Source organism: Dermacentor andersoni, chromosome 7 (assembly GCF_023375885.2).
Source record: "Dermacentor andersoni chromosome 7, qqDerAnde1_hic_scaffold, whole genome shotgun sequence".
NCBI classification, from domain to species: Eukaryota; Metazoa; Arthropoda; class Arachnida; order Ixodida; family Ixodidae; genus Dermacentor; species Dermacentor andersoni.
Genome location: NC_092820.1, coordinates 54,291,086 through 54,310,141, shown reverse-complemented (window position 1 = coordinate 54,310,141; position 19,056 = coordinate 54,291,086). Strand labels below are relative to the sequence as shown.

The 19,056-nt window shown below is 50.0% G+C and overlaps 1 protein-coding gene across 4 annotated transcripts in view; it reads right to left on the bottom strand.

Annotated features, from left to right (window-relative positions):
* Positions 1–11,884: 11,884 nt before the first annotated feature.
* Positions 11,885–19,056, bottom strand: part of LOC126534424 (uncharacterized) — a 32,108-nt gene continuing 24,936 nt past the window's right edge. For 2 of the 4 annotated variants that reach the window (XM_050181701.3, XM_055072138.2), the window contains one exon: positions 11,885–12,067. In XM_050181701.3, the coding sequence (XP_050037658.1) occupies positions 11,990–12,067 (78 nt within the window). In that variant the 3' untranslated portion in view covers positions 11,885–11,989. Of the gene's footprint in view, positions 12,068–12,642; positions 12,725–19,056 lie in introns of those variants that run through there. The other 2 variants (XM_055072137.2, XM_055072139.2) reach the window with 1 other exon arrangement.

The window sequence follows — 19,056 nt, the reverse complement described above, 5'->3', positions numbered from 1 at the left end:
TTAAATACGCTGGTGTGGCGCCGCCGTCGTAGCCAACTTCTCTATGGAGCACGCATGCGCCAGGTAGCCACCCGAACGACGACCGAAGATGATGAGATAGCAGCCGTCTTTACTGGACGAATCGGCCTTTCACAGCAGTTGATCCGTGGCAGGGACTGCAGTGTAACAGAAAAAAATTAAATCCGTGTTCCCTGTGCACTGTCGCCGAACTGTAGTCGCAGCTCGCTGTCGTCCTCCTTAAATACGCTGGTGTGGCGCCGCCGTCGTAGCCAACTTCTCTATGGAGCACGCATGCGCCAGGTAGCCACCCCAACGACGACCGAAGATGATGAGATAGCAGCCGTCTTTGCTGGACGAATCGGCCTTTCACAGCAGTTGATCCGTGGCAGGGACTGCAGTGTAACAGAAAAAAATTAAATCCGTGTTCCCTGTGCACTGTCGCCGAACTGTAGTCGCAGCTCGCTGTCGTCCTCCTTAAATACGCTGGTGTGGCGCCGCCGTCGTAGCCAACTTCTCTATGGAGCACGCATGCGCCAGGTAGCCACCCGAACGACGACCGAAGATGATGAGATAGCAGCCGTCTTTGCTGGACGAATCGGCCTTTCACAGCAGTTGATCCGTGGCAGGGACTGCAGTGTAACAGAAAAAAATTAAATCCGTGTTCCCTGTGCACTGTCGCCGAACTGTAGTCGCAGCTCGCTGTCGTCCTCCTTAAATACGCTGGTGTGGCGCCGCCGTCGTAGCCAACTTCTCTATGGAGCACGCATGCGCCAGGTAGCCACCCGAACGACGACCGAAGATGATGAGATAGCAGCCGTCTTTGCTGGACGAATCGGCCCTTCAAAGCAGTTGATCCCTGGCAGGTACTGCAGTGTAACAGGAAAAAATTAAGTCCGTGTTCCCTGTTCACTGTCACCGAACTGTAGTCGCAGCTCGCTGTCGTCCTCCTTAAATACGCTGGTGTGGCGCCGCCGTCGTAGCCAACTTCTCTATGGAGCACGCATGCGCGAGGTAGCCACCCCAACGACGACCGAAGATGATGAGATAGCAGCCGTCTTTGCTGGACGAATCGGCCCTTCACAGCAGTTGATCCGTGGCAGGGACTCCAGTGTAACAGGAAAAAATTAAATCCGTGTTCCCTGTGCACTGTCGCCGAACTGTAGTCGCAGCTCGCTGTCGTCCTCCTTAAATACGCTGGTGTGGCGCCGCCGTCGTAGCCAACTTCTCTATGGAGCACGCATGCGCCAGGTAGCCACCAGAACGACGACCGAAGATGATGAGATAGCAGCCGTCTTTGCTGGACGAATCGGCCCTTCACAGCAGTTGATCCCTGGCAGGTACTGCAGTGTAACAGGAAAAAATTAAGTCCGTGTTCCCTGTGCACTGTCACCGAACTGTAGTCGCAGCTCGCTGTCGTCCTCCTTAAATACGCTGGTGTGGCGCCGCCGTCGCAGCCAACTTCTCTATGGAGCACGCATGCGCCAGGTAGCCACCCGAACGACGACCGAAGATGATGAGATAGCAGCCGTCTTTGCTGGACGAATCGGCCCTTCACAGCAGTTGATCCGTGGCAGGGACTGCAGTGTAACAGGAAAAAATTAAATCCGTGTTCCCTGTGCACTGTCGCCGAACTGTAGTCGCAGCTCGCTGTCGTCCTCCTTAAATACGCTGGTGTGGCGCCGCCGTCGTAGCCAACTTCTCTATGGAGCACGCATGCGCCAGGTAGCCACCCGAACGACGACCGAAGATGATGAGATAGCAGCCGTCTTTGCTGGACGAATCGGCCTTTCACAGCAGTTGATCCGTGGCAGGGACTGCAGTGTAACAGAAAAAAATTAAATCCGTGTTCCCTGTGCACTGTCGCCGAACTGTAGTCGCAGCTCGCTGTCGTCCTCCTTAAATACGCTGGTGTGGCGCCGCCGTCGTAGCCAACTTCTCTATGGAGCACGCATTCGCCAGGTAGCCACCCGAACGACGACCGAAGGTGATGAGATAGCAGCCGACTTTGCTGGACGAATCGGCCCTTCACAGCAGTTGATCCCTGGCAGGTACTGCAGTGTAACAGGAAAAAATTAAGTCCGTGTTCCCTGTGCACTGTCACCGAACTGTAGTCGCAGCTCGCTGTCGTCCTCCTTAAATACGCTGGTGTGGCGCCGCCGTCGTAGCCAACTTCTCTATGGAGCACGCATGCGCCAGGTAGCCACCCCAACGACGACCGAAGATGATGAGATAGCAGCCGTCTTTGCTGGACGAATCGGCCCTTCACAGCAGTTGATCCGTGGCAGGGACTGCAGTGTAACAGGAAAAAATTAAATCCGTGTTCCCTGTGCACTGTCGCCGAACTGTAGTCGCAGCTCGCTGTCGTCCTCCTTAAATACGCTGGTGTGGCGCCGCCGTCGTAGCCAACTTCTCTATGGAGCACGCATGCGCCAGGTAGCCACCCGAACGACGACCGAAGATGATGAGATAGCAGCCGACTTTGCTGGACGAATCGGCCCTTCACAGCAGTTGATCCCTGGCAGGTACTGCAGTGTAACAGGAAAAAATTAAGTCCGTGTTCCCTGTGCACTGTCACCGAACTGTAGTCGCAGCTCGCTGTCGTCCTCCTTAAATACGCTGGTGTGGCGCCGCCGTCGTAGCCAACTTCTCTATGGAGCACGCATGCGCCAGGTAGCCACCCGAACGACGACCGAAGATGATGAGATAGCAGCCGACTTTGCTGGACGAATCGGCCCTTCACAGCAGTTGATCCCTGGCAGGTACTGCAGTGTAACAGGAAAAAATTAAGTCCGTGTTCCCTGTGCACTGTCACCGAACTGTAGTCGCAGCTCGCTGTCGTCCTCCTTAAATACGCTGGTGTGGCGCCGCCGTCGTAGCCAACTTCTCTATGGAGCACGCATGCGCCAGGTAGCCACCCCAACGACGACCGAAGATGATGAGATAGCAGCCGTCTTTGCTGGACGAATCGGCCCTTCACAGCAGTTGATCCGTGGCAGGGACTGCAGTGTAACAGGAAAAAATTAAATCCGTGTTCCCTGTGCACTGTCGCCGAACTGTAGTCGCAGCTCGCTGTCGTCCTCCTTAAATACGCTGGTGTGGCGCCGCCGTCGTAGCCAACTTCTCTATGGAGCACGCATGCGCCAGGTAGCCACCTGAACGACGACCGAAGATGATGAGATAGCAGCCGTCTTTACTGGACGAATCGGCCTTTCACAGCAGTTGATCCGTGGCAGGGACTGCAGTGTAACAGAAAAAAATTAAATCCGTGTTCCCTGTGCACTGTCGCCGAACTGTAGTCGCAGCTCGCTGTCGTCCTCCTTAAATACGCTGGTGTGGCGCCGCCGTCGTAGCCAACTTCTCTATGGAGCACGCATGCGCCAGGTAGCCACCCCAACGACGACCGAAGATGATGAGATAGCAGCCGTCTTTGCTGGACGAATCGGCCTTTCACAGCAGTTGATCCGTGGCAGGGACTGCAGTGTAACAGAAAAAAATTAAATCCGTGTTCCCTGTGCACTGTCGCCGAACTGTAGTCGCAGCTCGCTGTCGTCCTCCTTAAATACGCTGGTGTGGCGCCGCCGTCGTAGCCAACTTCTCTATGGAGCACGCATGCGCCAGGTAGCCACCCGAACGACGACCGAAGATGATGAGATAGCAGCCGTCTTTGCTGGACGAATCGGCCTTTCACAGCAGTTGATCCGTGGCAGGGACTGCAGTGTAACAGAAAAAAATTAAATCCGTGTTCCCTGTGCACTGTCGCCGAACTGTAGTCGCAGCTCGCTGTCGTCCTCCTTAAATACGCTGGTGTGGCGCCGCCGTCGTAGCCAACTTCTCTATGGAGCACGCATGCGCCAGGTAGCCACCCGAACGACGACCGAAGATGATGAGATAGCAGCCGTCTTTGCTGGACGAATCGGCCCTTCACAGCAGTTGATCCGTGGCAGGGACTGCAGTGTAACAGGAAAAAATTAAATCCGTGTTCCCTGTGCACTGTCGCCGAACTGTAGTCGCAGCTCGCTGTCGTCCTCCTTAAATACGCTGGTGTGGCGCCGCCGTCGTAGCCAACTTCTCTATGGAGCACGCATGCGCCAGGTAGCCACCAGAACGACGACCGAAGATGATGAGATAGCAGCCGTCTTTGCTGGACGAATCGGCCCTTCACAGCAGTTGATCCCTGGCAGGTACTGCAGTGTAACAGGAAAAAATTAAGTCCGTGTTCCCTGTGCACTGTCACCGAACTGTAGTCGCAGCTCGCTGTCGTCCTCCTTAAATACGCTGGTGTGGCGCCGCCGTCGCAGCCAACTTCTCTATGGAGCACGCATGCGCCAGGTAGCCACCCGAACGACGACCGAAGATGATGAGATAGCAGCCGTCTTTGCTGGACGAATCGGCCCTTCGCAGCAGTTGATCCGTGGCAGGGACTGCAGTGTAACAGGAAAAAATTAAATCCGTGTTCCCTGTGCACTGTCGCCGAACTGTAGTCGCAGCTCGCTGTCGTCCTCCTTAAATACGCTGGTGTGGCGCCGCCGTCGTAGCCAACTTCTCTATGGAGCACGCATGCGCCAGGTAGCCACCCGAACGACGACCGAAGATGATGAGATAGCAGCCGTCTTTGCTGGACGAATCGGCCTTTCACAGCAGCTGATCCGTGGCAGGGACTGCAGTGTAACAGAAAAAAATTAAATCCGTGTTCCCTGTGCACTGTCGCCGAACTGTAGTCGCAGCTCGCTGTCGTCCTCCTTAAATACGCTGGTGTGGCGCCGCCGTCGTAGCCAACTTCTCTATGGAGCACGCATTCGCCAGGTAGCCACCCGAACGACGACCGAAGGTGATGAGATAGCAGCCGACTTTGCTGGACGAATCGGCCCTTCACAGCAGTTGATCCCTGGCAGGTACTGCAGTGTAACAGGAAAAAATTAAGTCCGTGTTCCCTGTGCACTGTCACCGAACTGTAGTCGCAGCTCGCTGTCGTCCTCCTTAAATACGCTGGTGTGGCGCCGCCGTCGTAGCCAACTTCTCTATGGAGCACGCATGCGCCAGGTAGCCACCCCAACGACGACCGAAGATGATGAGATAGCAGCCGTCTTTGCTGGACGAATCGGCCCTTCACAGCAGTTGATCCGTGGCAGGGACTGCAGTGTAACAGGAAAAAATTAAATCCGTGTTCCCTGTGCACTGTCGCCGAACTGTAGTCGCAGCTCGCTGTCGTCCTCCTTAAATACGCTGGTGTGGCGCCGCCGTCGTAGCCAACTTCTCTATGGAGCACGCATGCGCCAGGTAGCCACCCGAACGACGACCGAAGATGATGAGATAGCAGCCGTCTTTGCTGGACGAATCGGCCCTTCAAAGCAGTTGATCCCTGGCAGGTACTGCAGTGTAACAGGAAAAAATTAAGTCCGTGTTCCCTGTGCACTGTCACCGAACTGTAGTCGCAGCTCGCTGTCGTCCTCCTTAAATACGCTGGTGTGGCGCCGCCGTCGTAGCCAACTTCTCTATGGAGCACGCATGCGCGAGGTAGCCACCCCAACGACGACCGAAGATGATGAGATAGCAGCCGTCTTTGCTGGACGAATCGGCCCTTCACAGCAGTTGATCCGTGGCAGGGACTGCAGTGTAACAGGAAAAAATTAAATCCGTGTTCCCTGTGCACTGTCGCCGAACTGTAGTCGCAGCTCGCTGTCGTCCTCCTTAAATACGCTGGTGTGGCGCCGCCGTCGTAGCCAACTTCTCTATGGAGCACGCATGCGCCAGTTAGCCACCAGAACGACGACCGAAGATGATGAGATAGCAGCCGTCTTTGCTGGACGAATCGGCCCTTCACAGCAGTTGATCCCTGGCAGGTACTGCAGTGTAACAGGAAAAAATTAAGTCCGTGTTCCCTGTGCACTGTCACCGAACTGTAGTCGCAGCTCGCTGTCGTCCTCCTTAAATACGCTGGTGTGGCGCCGCCGTCGCAGCCAACTTCTCTATGGAGCACGCATGCGCCAGGTAGCCACCCGAACGACGACCGAAGATGATGAGATAGCAGCCGTCTTTGCTGGACGAATCGGCCCTTCACAGCAGTTGATCCGTGGCAGGGACTGCAGTGTAACAGGAAAAAATTAAATCCGTGTTCCCTGTGCACTGTCGCCGAACTGCAGTCGCAGCTCGCTGTCGTCCTCCTTAAATACGCTGGTGTGGCGCCGCCGTCGTAGCCAACTTCTCTATGGAGCACGCATGCGCGAGGTAGCCACCCCAACGACGACCGAAGATGATGAGATAGCAGCCGTCTTTGCTGGACGAATCGGCCCTTCACAGCAGTTGATCCGTGGCAGGGACTGCAGTGTAACAGGAAAAAAATAAATCCGTGTTCCCTGTGCACTGTCGCCGAACTGTAGTCGGAGCTCGCTGTCGTCCTCCTTAAATACGCTGGTGTGGCGCCGCCGTCGTAGCCAACTTCTCTATGGAGCACGCATGCGCCAGGTAGCCACCCGAACGACGACCGAAGATGATGAGATAGCAGCCGTCTTTGCTGGACGAATCGGCCCTTCACAGCAGTTGATCCGTGGCAGGGACTGCAGTCTAACAGGAAAAAATTAAGTCCGTGTTCCCTGTGCACTGTCGCCGAACTGTAGTCGCAGCTCGCTGTCGTCCTCCTTAAATACGCTGGTGTGGCGCCGCCGTCGTAGCCAACTTCTCTATGGAGCACGCATGCGCCAGGTAGCCACCCGAACGACGACCGAAGATGATGAGATAGCAGCCGTCTTTGCTGGACGAATCGGCCCTTCACAGCAGTTGATCCCTGGCAGGGACTGCAGTGTAACAGGGAAAAATTAAGTCCGTGTTCCCTGTGCACTGTCGCCGAACTGTAGTCGCAGCTCGCTGTCGTCCTCCTTAAATACGCTGGTGTGGCGCCGCCGTCGTAGCCAACTTCTCTATGGAGCACGCATGCGCCAGGTGGCCACCCCAACGACGACCGAAGATGATGAGATAGCAGCCGTCTTTGCTGGACGAATCGGCCCTTCACAGCAGTTGATCCCTGGCAGGGACTGCAGTGTAACAGGAAAAAATGAAGTCCGTGTTCCCTGTGCAGTGTCGCCGAACTGTAGTCGCAGCTCGCTGTCGTCCTCCTTAAATACGCTGGTGTGGCGCCGCCGTCGTAGCCAACTTCTCTATGGAGCACGCATGCGCTAGGTAGCCACCCGAACGACGACCGAAGATGATGAGATAGCAGCCGTCTTTGCTGGACGAATCGGCCCTTCACAGCAGTTGATCCGTGCCAGGGACTGCAGTGTAACAGGAAAAAATTAAGTCCGTGTTCCCTGTGCACTGTCGCCGAACTGTCATCCAAAACAGTCTCCTAATTATAGACATATCTCAGTGACAAGTATTTCTTGTAATCTTCTTAAGAACGAAATCTATTCGAACCTTTTTTCTCTATCTATGCTTCCATCCACTGTCTGTTGTCGCCGAACCTTGCGTTATCTGATTTCATCGTGTGACGCGAATTGTGTAGTATATTGTGGAAGGCACGCGGGTCCCAGCGATTAGTCTGGAACATTCGATGACTGCTGTATAAAAGGTGACAGGCTTTACCGGCTGATCAGATTTTCGACGATCGCCGACCGTGTTCTTCGCTATCGTTGCGCTATAAGTGTACCCTCTTTTGTGGGCACAGGTTCGCCCAATAAAAGTTAGTTTTGTCTTTCACAGTATTGCTAGTGTGTTCTTCAACGTCACCACCACGTGACATCTGGTGGAGGTGTTTGTGCGTTCATGTACCGAACGCCCCCGCAAAGCCGCGATCCAAGTCCGAACCCGAGGACAAAACCAACATCGCCCAAGACCAGCGTGCTAGCCGCCGACAGCAAGGACTGCACCCAGAGCACAGACTTCTACCTGAGACGACGAAGAAGATCGTGGCCAAGACAAGCCCAATGTCTTCCTCAGTGTCCCCCGTTATCCTGCACCCACCTCGGGAGCCACCAACCTTTCATGGAGCAGCTACTGAAGACCCGGAATCCTGGCTTGAGACCTACGAACGAATCGCGACTTTCAACAACTGGGACTCCAACGACAAGCTGCGGCATGTATACTTCGCATTAGAAGGCGCCGCCAGAACGTGGTTTGAGAACCGGGAGTCGACCATGACAACATGGGACCAGTTCCGTAGCGGCTTCCTGCGCACCTTTGCGAGCATCTTGGGCAAGGAAAGAGCCGAAGCTATGCTGGACGCCCGATTGCAGCTACCTAAGGAGAACCTTGCCAACCTTGCGGAAGAAATGAGCCCTCTAATCCGTCACGCCGACCCTGAAATGCCCGAGGAGAAGAAAGTCCGCCTACTAATGCGTGGTTTAAAGGAGGAACATTTTGCCGGAATGGTACGAAGTCCACCTAAGACCGTCGACGCGTTTCTTGGTGAGGCCACCAGAATCGAGAAAACACTCGAGATGCGAAACCGGCAACTCGACCGCCGCATGAACTCTACAAACTACTCCGGAATTCAATCACTGGCCACGGACGATCTACGCAAGACTATCGGAGCCGTCGTACGGGAGGAGCTACAGAAGTTCTACCCAAGGTCGCAATCCCAAGTCGATTCAATCGCTGAAATCGTCAAAGAAGAGGTTCAGCGATCACTTGGAGTCCCTGAGGTGCAACCACGATCAACGCAACCTCAGCCGGAAGCGATGACATACGCCGCCGTCGCCCGCCGTCAAGGTCCCACTCCGCGACAACGCCAGGGCTCTGTAACGCCGCAATTCCGTCGTTCACCACCGCCGCCGCCGCCAGCACGCCCACCCGTCGCCCAGCGTAGCTACGCGAGGAAGACGGACATTTGGGGAGCCCCCGACCACAGTCCGCTCTGCTACCACTGCGGCGAAGCTGACCATGTGTTCCGCCGATGCCCATACCTCGACCTGGGGTTGCGAGGGTTTGCCGTCAACGTACCGCGCCCTCTGGAAGGTGAACACCCTTGTGACATCGCCGACTACCTCGCGGCTACTCAGGGGAGCCCTCGACAGCCGTCCTGGTTGGCGTCACCAGGCCGCTACCTGTCGCCGCAGCGTCGTCCATGCACTGGCCCAGCACGGGGCCGCTCTGCGAGCCCTTATCCGGAAAACGAAAAGAAGCAACCGATAGAGGTGTGGTTGCTGTTCATCGAACTGACGAAGATCCTCCGCCGCCTACGAAGGCTACGAAGAGACTGCCTTGACGACACGCCGCCGTACCGACGAAGACTGGAAGCACAAAATACGCCCACGAAAGACCACCTGATGACGCCACGTATCAGCCATAGGTCAACGCGACGCAGCCATGATCCGACGCCAAGGCCTAGCTGTAACGCAAGACAAAGAACCACCGACCTCGACGTGCTTCTCGACGGCCACGCAGTCACCGCCTTAGTAGACACAGGAGCCCATTACTCCGTCAAGATTGGACCCATCGCCGCCCAGTTGAAGAAAGTTAAGACCGCATGGGAAGGCCCTCAAATTCGGACCGCTGGAGGACACCTCATTACGCCGACTGGAATCTGCATGGCAAGAATTACCTTTAATGACCGGACTTATCCTGCCACCTTTGTCATCCTCCAACAGTGCTCACGAGACGTCATTCTCGGCATGGACTGCCTGAACCAACACGGCGCAATCATCGACCTGGAGTCCAAATCGATAACGCTGTCGGAAGACCAAGCGATACCGCCGGAGAGCTCTCGTAGTCACCATGCCTTGAGTGTGCTCGAAGATTAATTGAGCAAGCCGCCGCGCTCCAGCATTATTATTTCCGTCGTCACCGAAACACCTACCGGCGTAGAAGGCGTTATCGCGGGCAACCAAAATCTACTGCTCCACCGTGAAATTTGCGTCGCAAGAGGGATCGCTCGACGCCACGGAAGGAAAACGGAGGTTACGCTAACCAACTTCAGCCAAGAGTTCAAACACATCAACAAGGCCACGACCCCCTTTCTTCTCGTTTATATATATATATATATGTATATATATATATATATATATATATATATATATGTATATATATATATATATATATATATATATATATATATATATATATATATATAAATATATATATATATATATATATATATATATATATATATATATATATATATATATATATATATATATATATATATATATGACATGGAATATGGAAATAAATTATTCTAAATCAGCATACATATATCACCACAAAAAAGGGGCCGTCTTTTGTTTCCATATACTATTGGTGCCAAGTGTTTGAAACATACTAGTCAGTTTAGACACCTAGGAATAACAATAACGGTAAACTTATCGTGGAGCATACATATCGGTGATATTTGTTCAGAGGCATACACGAGGTTATTTTTCCTGCGAAAAAAATTGGAGGGTGCTACGTGCGATGTAAGACTGACCGCTTACAAAACTTTTGTAAGCCACTTCTTGAACACGCGTCAGGTGTATCGAGCCCACAACAGAGTTATTTGAAGAAACAATTAGAGAAAATTCAGAGGTACGGGGTGTGCTTCATATGTTCCCGAAATCGAAGGACTGATATAGTCACACAAATGCTGCGTTTTTCTAAACTGGACCTTTAGAAACGTGTAGACAAAACATCGATTGAAATCATGATTCCAAATACTCCAAGGCCCAATAAATATTAGGAAGGAAGCATACATACTGGCACCTGGCAAACTGAGCTCCAGAACTCACCATAAACAATCTATCTAAGCTTACACCGCTCCCACACTGATACGTTCAGGTACTCCTTCTTCTCCAACCCAATTGAAATGTAGAACAAGTTACTTATGTGTGTTGTGGGACAGACTGACCTGTCTCAATTGCAAGAAACTCTGGATGACTTGCTGTGCGAGTGCGCCGCTTGATTTCGATGTATTCCGAGTTTCACATGTTCTTTTTCTTCTAAAGGACCCTTACCAGAGTGTTGCCAGTATTGTTATATATATATATATATATATATATATATTTATATGTATAGAGAGAGAGAGAGAGAGATAGAGAGAGAGAGAGAGGGAAGAGAATCGCTGTAGCACGCAGAAGTACAAAAGACTAGACAGCCGTCGGATAAACTTGTGCTTGTGTAAAGCCGCCCCCCCAACTTCGTGGTACTCTCTGGTGTATTAAGATAAAGAAACGAAAGACAACAGCAAAGTGGTGCCCCTCATCTAAAAATGCTTGGCGATTGAACATTCCCATATATATATATATATATATATATATATATATATATATATATATATATATATATATATATATACATGTTTCTGTGCGTGTGTGTATGGGTGTACGGATTATTCATCTGAGTATTTCGCGAACAGACGCATTCGTTCTATACAATTCTGTAACTATAATTCTGTAGAATTGTATTCTATAACTATAAATACAATTCTATAGGTTCTATAAAACCAAGCAGCTGTCAGATCGCACAGTAGATTTCTTTATCTTGTGGCGATGCCGATTTGAAGCTACTGGAAGTATTAGTCAGTTACTTTCACCTGTCCTCTGTAGCCTAAGAGAATTCGGTGTTTGTTACCCAAGAATCAGGTTTTTCCTTTTGACATCTCCATAAAAGCAGGGTGGAATCCGCAAATACTGCTTGCGGCATGACGCCTGTGTGTTTTACATTAAAGGTAGCACTTCATTTGCCACTTCATACTTTTTACCTAGTACCACTAGCAAATTTCCTAGCACCGGCAATTTTGAACACAATTACTAATGAATCTAACAATTTCCGCCACATATTTAGCTTTGTTGTGCTTGTTTTATATACACATTCTTTCGTTCGTCCATTGTAAGCTTTATTGCTGTTTCGATGTTTTTTTACGAATAATGTGTACTTTGTTGATAGCCTCCTAAATTACTGAAACGAAGCGCGTAGGCATAAGTTTCAACTCCACAGCATTGGAAACCATTTATTCAGGGCTTCAGTTTTACACAACAGTCATGTTAGAAACGTTGTTTCGGCCGAAACAAGGCTAACCATAAAATTTCTAACCAAGCATCCTCCGGAAGTACGACAAAACCAGCTTCGCGACAGCAACGTTCGGAATTGCGTTCTGGGCACATTCCTGCAAAACATGAATATATGGTAATATATTATGGCATTGTCCAGATATATTTGGTTGGAGAGCGGCATGACTATGGGGCGTTCGCTAAAGATGTATACCAGGAAACAAACCCACAACCGAGATCACAGGCACAATAAGGGGAGGAGCTGCGCACTAATCTTGAAGTCTCCTCTTGTTAACCACCTTTACTTAAACATTTTGCTCATGCAGTTAAACACATAAGAATGCTGGTGTAAATACTAATTGTGCATCAAGCTAAGAATCCTGTAGCTCCCATACACTATGTGAATCGGTAAGCAAAACGTTCTTCGCTGGGTGCGTTGATTGACAGTAATTGACGGTGATGCATACGGCTAATATTTAATTCGTTCAACGCTTGGTGCAATTCGAAAGTAGCTTTGTGATCACAAACGTTACTTTGAGTAAATGAGTTGTGTTGGTGTGCGCAGTAGACAGAGCGCACAATTAGACGTGCTTGTTTCGTTCCTTGATTCGCGCCATTGTTCACAGCCATCGAGAAGGTAAGCGCAGTCTATGCCTGAAACGGGAAGGTGTTACGCAGAACTGCAAATTTGCATGACGGCCGCTTGCATCCTTTTGGCATGTCATATTTGTGCCTTATTATGGCCTTTCGTCTGCAAGCCCAGCATCAACTGCCTGCATGGACAAATTAGCGCACTGTTTATTTTCTTCAGAAATAATAGACTAGTTTTACTTAAGAGACGCAAAATGAGGCGTGCTTTCTGACTTCAGATTTATCCTCTTTAGTGCTCTTCCATGTATGCCAGATGCCAACAACAAAAGTGTGCAAGCATGTTATGCACTTTTTTTCGTAAGTATACCCATTCTCTACTTCCTCGCTCTACCTCTTATATTCAATTCCCTCTACTTACTCTGAAGACGTCGTAAGTATCAAAGTAACCTCCGCATCGTGAAGCATCCTTTTGCGAGCAGCACACGCCTAATTAACACAGTACACATGGAATTGGCGCTTTACGAGATACGAAACAAGCTCCGCTTTCTGAAGTGAGTTTGATGAGAACTTACGGCATTTTAATTTCGCGGTGAAGTGCCCGTGATAGTGGTGGTGCACAAGCTCTAAGTCAGATAAAAACAGCCTTCGCCAAGAGGCTTAAGCGTGAATGTTAAAGTTCAATGTCATGCTCTAGGAAGAGGCGGCTACTGTACAAGGTATACCTTCTCTTATAATTGCTGGTCATACACTCTTAAACAAATGTAAACCATTTGGGGTCTATATTTGCCATACAGCAGTAGTCGTCACCTGTCTTACTAGAGTTTCCTTTCATGAAAATACTGCGCTTGCTACTTTCTTCTTGAGAATGCTCTGTCGGGCTGATAACGCGCATGCCGAGCGTAACTGGGAAGTACCGGTCTCGCAGCGTTAAAGAAAGGAAATGCGGGCAATACAGATGAGGATTACTGTTGTGTGGCAAGATACGACCGAAAGGCTATAATTTTCTCAGTTCCTCAGTCCTGTTCCTCAGTCTGTCCTTAATGGGGCAGGTTTTTACTGTCACATGGAGTGTCGGTTCAACACCTAAACTGCGTGCAGCCAAAGTATACGCCATGCCAGTGTTTTAAGTACGCAGCTGAAAGGTAGAAGGAAAGGTTTCGCAGGGCACGCTCCAAGAAGGAAGTGTATAGGACGAATATTCTGCTAATTCTATAGCTGGCTTCAGATTACCTAAGTTTACAAAAGGTTCAACTCTCGAAGGTAGGTGGCAATTGCTGAGCAGTTTCTGAGATGCTGGTGTAATAAATGCGGGTGCTTCCTAAAGGTAGGAGTTGCGAGACGCAAAAAGAATGCTCTTTCTTTTCATGAGGCACAAAGCTTAACGAATCTGTGGCAAGAAATATCTTCCAATGAGTTCACGTCATAGCCAACTCGCAAGGCAGACTTACCAACGAAGACACCGAATATATTCAACGGGTGTTTTATGCTCATATAAGGCGGACATCGAGTTAACAATTGTAAGTCTGGGACTAAAACTAATGATGCTGGATACGGGTGACCCCCGAAAAATGAACGAAGCGGTGAATTTTTTAGAAGACGATGTAACTGCACCATAAATGTTCACTCCTTTTCAGAAGGAAAACCTGACAGGAGATAACGGTGGATAGGTGAGGCTTTCAAGTGGCAAAACCAATTCCTGTGGTTAACTTCACATCGCTGGAATCGGAGACAGGATGCGACGTCGGAAAATGCCAATGGGGAAAGATTTCTTCGGATCAACACTGGTGTCTTTATTAGGAGACGTTTGTTGTAATACTGTAAAGTGTTGCTAAATTTGGTGCCGAAGGCAATTATGACGGCAACAATATGCCCGCTGTACTTGCTGGACCACTTGATTTACTACTTGCCCTGTGCTACGGTCTATTTAGACACACCTGTTTTATCGGTTGTAGCGCGATTTTAGTGCATGCGAGATACAGTATATAATGTGGTACTCAAAAACATTGAAGGAGCCTGTCATCCAAATGACCCAGACATTTCACGGTTGTCAGACGAAGGTGCAATTTGTCAGATGAATGCCACTACCATGAAAAGTTCATCTACTTTGCGAAATCTGTATCAGGCACAGACGGCCAGACCTTGTCTCCGGTGAAAATGCTTGCTTCCTCGAGCAGTACTGCAGGTCAGCAAACGTTACAGGCTAAACATGTTCATATAACAATAAGGTCACACGGCCAGTGAGTACACTGTGGGCTCTGCAACGCGAAGCCGCCAAGTATAGATTGAGCTGAACTAAAAGCGTGTAAAAACGATGAGAAGGGGCCGAGGCGATGCTTTGAGAAGGTCTGCAAGGACGATAGACTTCCGGTAAAGCTTGCTCTGGGAGGTCAAACAATACAATAAGTATCTAAAGCTAGGATACTCGGACTATGGATACAGGAAAATGGAGCAGTAGGGCACACGATCGCAAATCTCCGGAAAACGGTTAACAGCGTGTCTAGGATGATAAACAGAGTAGCAAGAAACAGAAAAGGCTTCAAGGAGGATGACACCATAAGGCTCGTACAGGCATTTATCATAAGCCGTCTAACCTTTGGCCTTCCTTTCGAAAAAGTATCAAACTCAGAGGAAACTAAAATAAACGCCCTTATACGCACAGCTTATAAGGCGGCGCTTGGTCTACCGATTTGCACTAGCACGACCCTTTTTAATGCAATGGGTATTAGCGACGCATTTGAAGAACTCGTGGCTGCAACACTGATTGCACAACGAGAAAGGCTCAATTCCACGGAGCAAGGTCGAACACTTCTCCGTCGATTAGGGTATCCACTCAGACCGGCACATTGTAACGACCAAACAGAACTCCTCCCACCGAACATACGAGATCAGAGCTCTGTGTCCCCAATCCCTAAAAACATGAGCGAGAAATACCACAGACAACGGCGCCTTGCACGGGCCAGGACACTCGAACGCAGGTTCGGTAGAAATCCAGAGGTTTATTACACGGACGCGTGCAAACAGGATAGCAAAAGTTTCACTGTGGTAGCCACAAACGCACAAACTACTATTTCCGCAACAGTCAGAACAGGGTCGGTGGCCACAGCAGAGGCTACTGCGGTGGCTCTGGCTATACGTGACGCTGAAAATAGAGCACGTTCTGCGTTAATACTAACCGACTCGCAGTCGGCATGTCGCCTTTTCATGGCAAGCACCCTGCCCAAACTCACCATCAAAATCCTAGGAAGAAATCTCATGGAACACCACGCTATTACGTGTTGTCCGGCGCGCGCCGGAGTGAGGGGTAACGAGAGGGCGGACCACCTCGCTTGAGATTATAGCATCCGAGTGACGGAACGCACTCTTGTAGAATCTCCGATCACAGCAAAATATATCTTGGAGGCACAGAGACGAGGAAGGCAATGGTATAGCTTTCCAGACACATCCTTGGACTCAGCGCAAATGCGGGACAGGCGCCGACTACAAACCCGTACATACCCACACCTACTCCTACTACACCACATACACCATACCCGGTATCGCAACACTTGCCGTTGGTGCGGGGGGCGGCCATCTCTTGACCATATCACATGGTCGTGCCAGAGTCGGCCACAAGAAATCCAATCACCCCTTATGGGGCAAAACTCCAACAGTAGGCAGTGGGAGGTGTGGCTAGCCAGCACGGTGCGGGAGGACCAATTGGCCCTTCTCGACCGAGCCCGGCGTGCCGCGATCGCCAGTGGGGCCCTGGGCTGAGGGACCCACCCACTGGACCTCAATGTGATCAAATTGAATGTGAATAAAAGTTTTATACTACTACTACTACTGCAAGATAATGATTGTCTGTGGACAATAAAATTACCATACACGAAACACAATAGGCAAGGATGGAATAAACATTATTGGCTCTCCTGTAATAATGAGTACATGTCGGCTTGAAATGGCATTCGGCAAAGCAGATTGGTTGGAGATGATACTCGCCACAGGTGCGAATGGGACCAAACCAGCATAAATTATGTCTTGGCTTCGATGACATTGAACTTGGTAGTGCGTATACATGGAGCCCTATAACGTAAAACTATTTCAATATGTTTTTATTCCAATCTCCTGACGTCACTTTTGCGTAACCGACGACGCAAGCATCGGGCGGTCACCCGCAGGGTTATCTGAACAGACCAATCAAAAGCTCTACACGTTCATAGGAGGTCACTTTTATTTGCTTGAAAAACGGATAACATTGCCTACACTGAGCGGCTTGTCTCATCTAATAGGCTGGCAAGAGGGGAGGAGCAAGCTCAAGTGGACAGAGATTCGATGGGGCCGAACCACTGCACTGAACATCGATAACCGGATGAAGAGGGTGGTGCCGGCGTCTTTGACTGGTCCGCTTTCCCTTACTTAGCTTGCGGTGGCTGGTCGAAAGTTGCGGTGGCATGCAACGGAAGCTTAAGAATGACGCTAAAACGGATTGTCAGCAAAGAAGAGTTGGCAGAACGAGGTCGTAAACGTGCCGAAAGTGCTCGAAAACGTTACACGGGCACGCAAAAAGTTTATTATACGCAAATAAACCCATGCTCTCTGGCAGGTGCGAGTAGCCAGTGCCTGAGCCATCGGCGGAAGCCATTCCTTTCGGAACGGGGCAGCCTGCGGCTATTCAGAAGAAAATTCAATTTTGTTCGGCATATTAATACATCTTCAACGCTTACACGTCACCGTCACTTTGAAGCGGTGGGCTTTTTCGGTTTTGTGGCGTCTCGTGACAGGCAGGTGAAGTGGGTGCAGCCCGAAAACTTTTGACCAATAGCCGAGGGCTAATGGCGAAAAACATCGAATCGGAAATAAGTATTTTTGTTTTGTTCGGTCAAACCATGCATAATCATTGTGTACACGTCATATCAGATGGGGAGCTATCAAGGTTTTCATGACGTCGCGTGACAGACAGGCAAAAAAGTTTTTGACCAATCGCGGAGGACTGATTGCAGAATTGGAATAGAAAAGTTTGGAATAGTTTTACGTTACAGCGCCCTTAATCCGCTTTAACGTCGGGGGGGGGGGGGGGGGCAGTTGCGGCACTCTGGCAGTGCGGGGAAGTGAACGATATTGACAAGGCTGTAACTCGCGCTGGACGGTCGGCCCCGTGACGAGCTCGAGCTGATTTGGCTCGGATTTCACTCCTGGGCACGCCGAGTAACCTTTACTGTCCTCCTATGCTTGTGCTTTCGGGCGAGCTGAAGGGCAGCGCAGTCTCGTTCTGAGCCAGGCGTATAGCCTGGGAGTGACCTGTTTCTGCGGAGCCGGCATGCGTCTGTGCCGGATGGTCCTACTGAAGCCAGCGTCATCGGCTTTTACAATGCCGGGCATCCGACCCGGTCTCCACCCACTGCAGTTGCGGTGGTCGCACAGGTTTGGTTCGATGAGCCTTGAGTGGGTGTCATAATCGCGCCTCCGTCTGATGTTGATTTCTGCGCTACAGAAGCCTTGCAGGGCAGCAGCTTCACAGTGTTGCACAATTGCTTGTGAGCGTGCTGGCAAAGGGAGGCAGAAAATTCACTACATTGCCGCTAAAATGTGTAGCAACGTCGCTAACAGTGTCGCTAAAACTTATTAGTAAACCTTAGCTTACGTAGGCTCTTTCGATCACCCTAATATATGCTAACATGGCGCACTTGGTTCAGCGAAACATATTACCTTTGCCTAGGGCGCGTGTGAGTGAGGAATAAACAACGAAGTTTCCGGAAGTATGTAGCGCAGCTATTACTATGCCGTTGTACTTACATAACCATGAACGATGATAGCTGAAATTTAGCCTTTAAGCGCAGATTGTGCGGTTCTAAATAGAGTGTGCCTGAAAAAACCACAAGTTATCTCGCTTTTTTAGTGCGCAAAGACACTTGGTCCCACCTTATGCCTGTGCATTTGCTCTTTCTCGACACGCACATTATTCCTGAGCATTTTCTAGTTCTCGGCACCCGTGAAAGCACAGCAAAATTCTGCAATACACACAAGCTCGCCATGTAATGATGACAGTTACATGGCACTTATTGCAAGTCAAATAACATGATACTATTCCATAGCCTACCATAAAGCTTGTCCGAGTCATTGTTTGTGCAAAATCCATGTGATAAATATGTGTGTTCAGGCTCGTGTGAACGAGCCCAACCTCTCGTATGTTTATGCATTTCTCCAATCGACCTATCATATTTATGTGCCGCGTTATAAACCTCACAATAATGATTGTAAGTACCCGTCGATCGAACGCATCTAGTAAAAGTGCTGAACCCTGAGCTTTAGGGCCCAATTCAATTAGTTTTCTAAAGAATAACGCCCTTTGTGACCACACTGTGAATCCTGTGAAGGCTGCCATTGCTTCACCATGGTTCTTTTCCAACTTGGAAGTCATTAATATGTGGCCAATATTTCTGTCGCGCCACTGATAAAAAATCGCGGAACACAAATTTGAACATTTTTGTCCTTATTCGATTAAGTAATTATTAATATTAATTAATTATTAATTAAT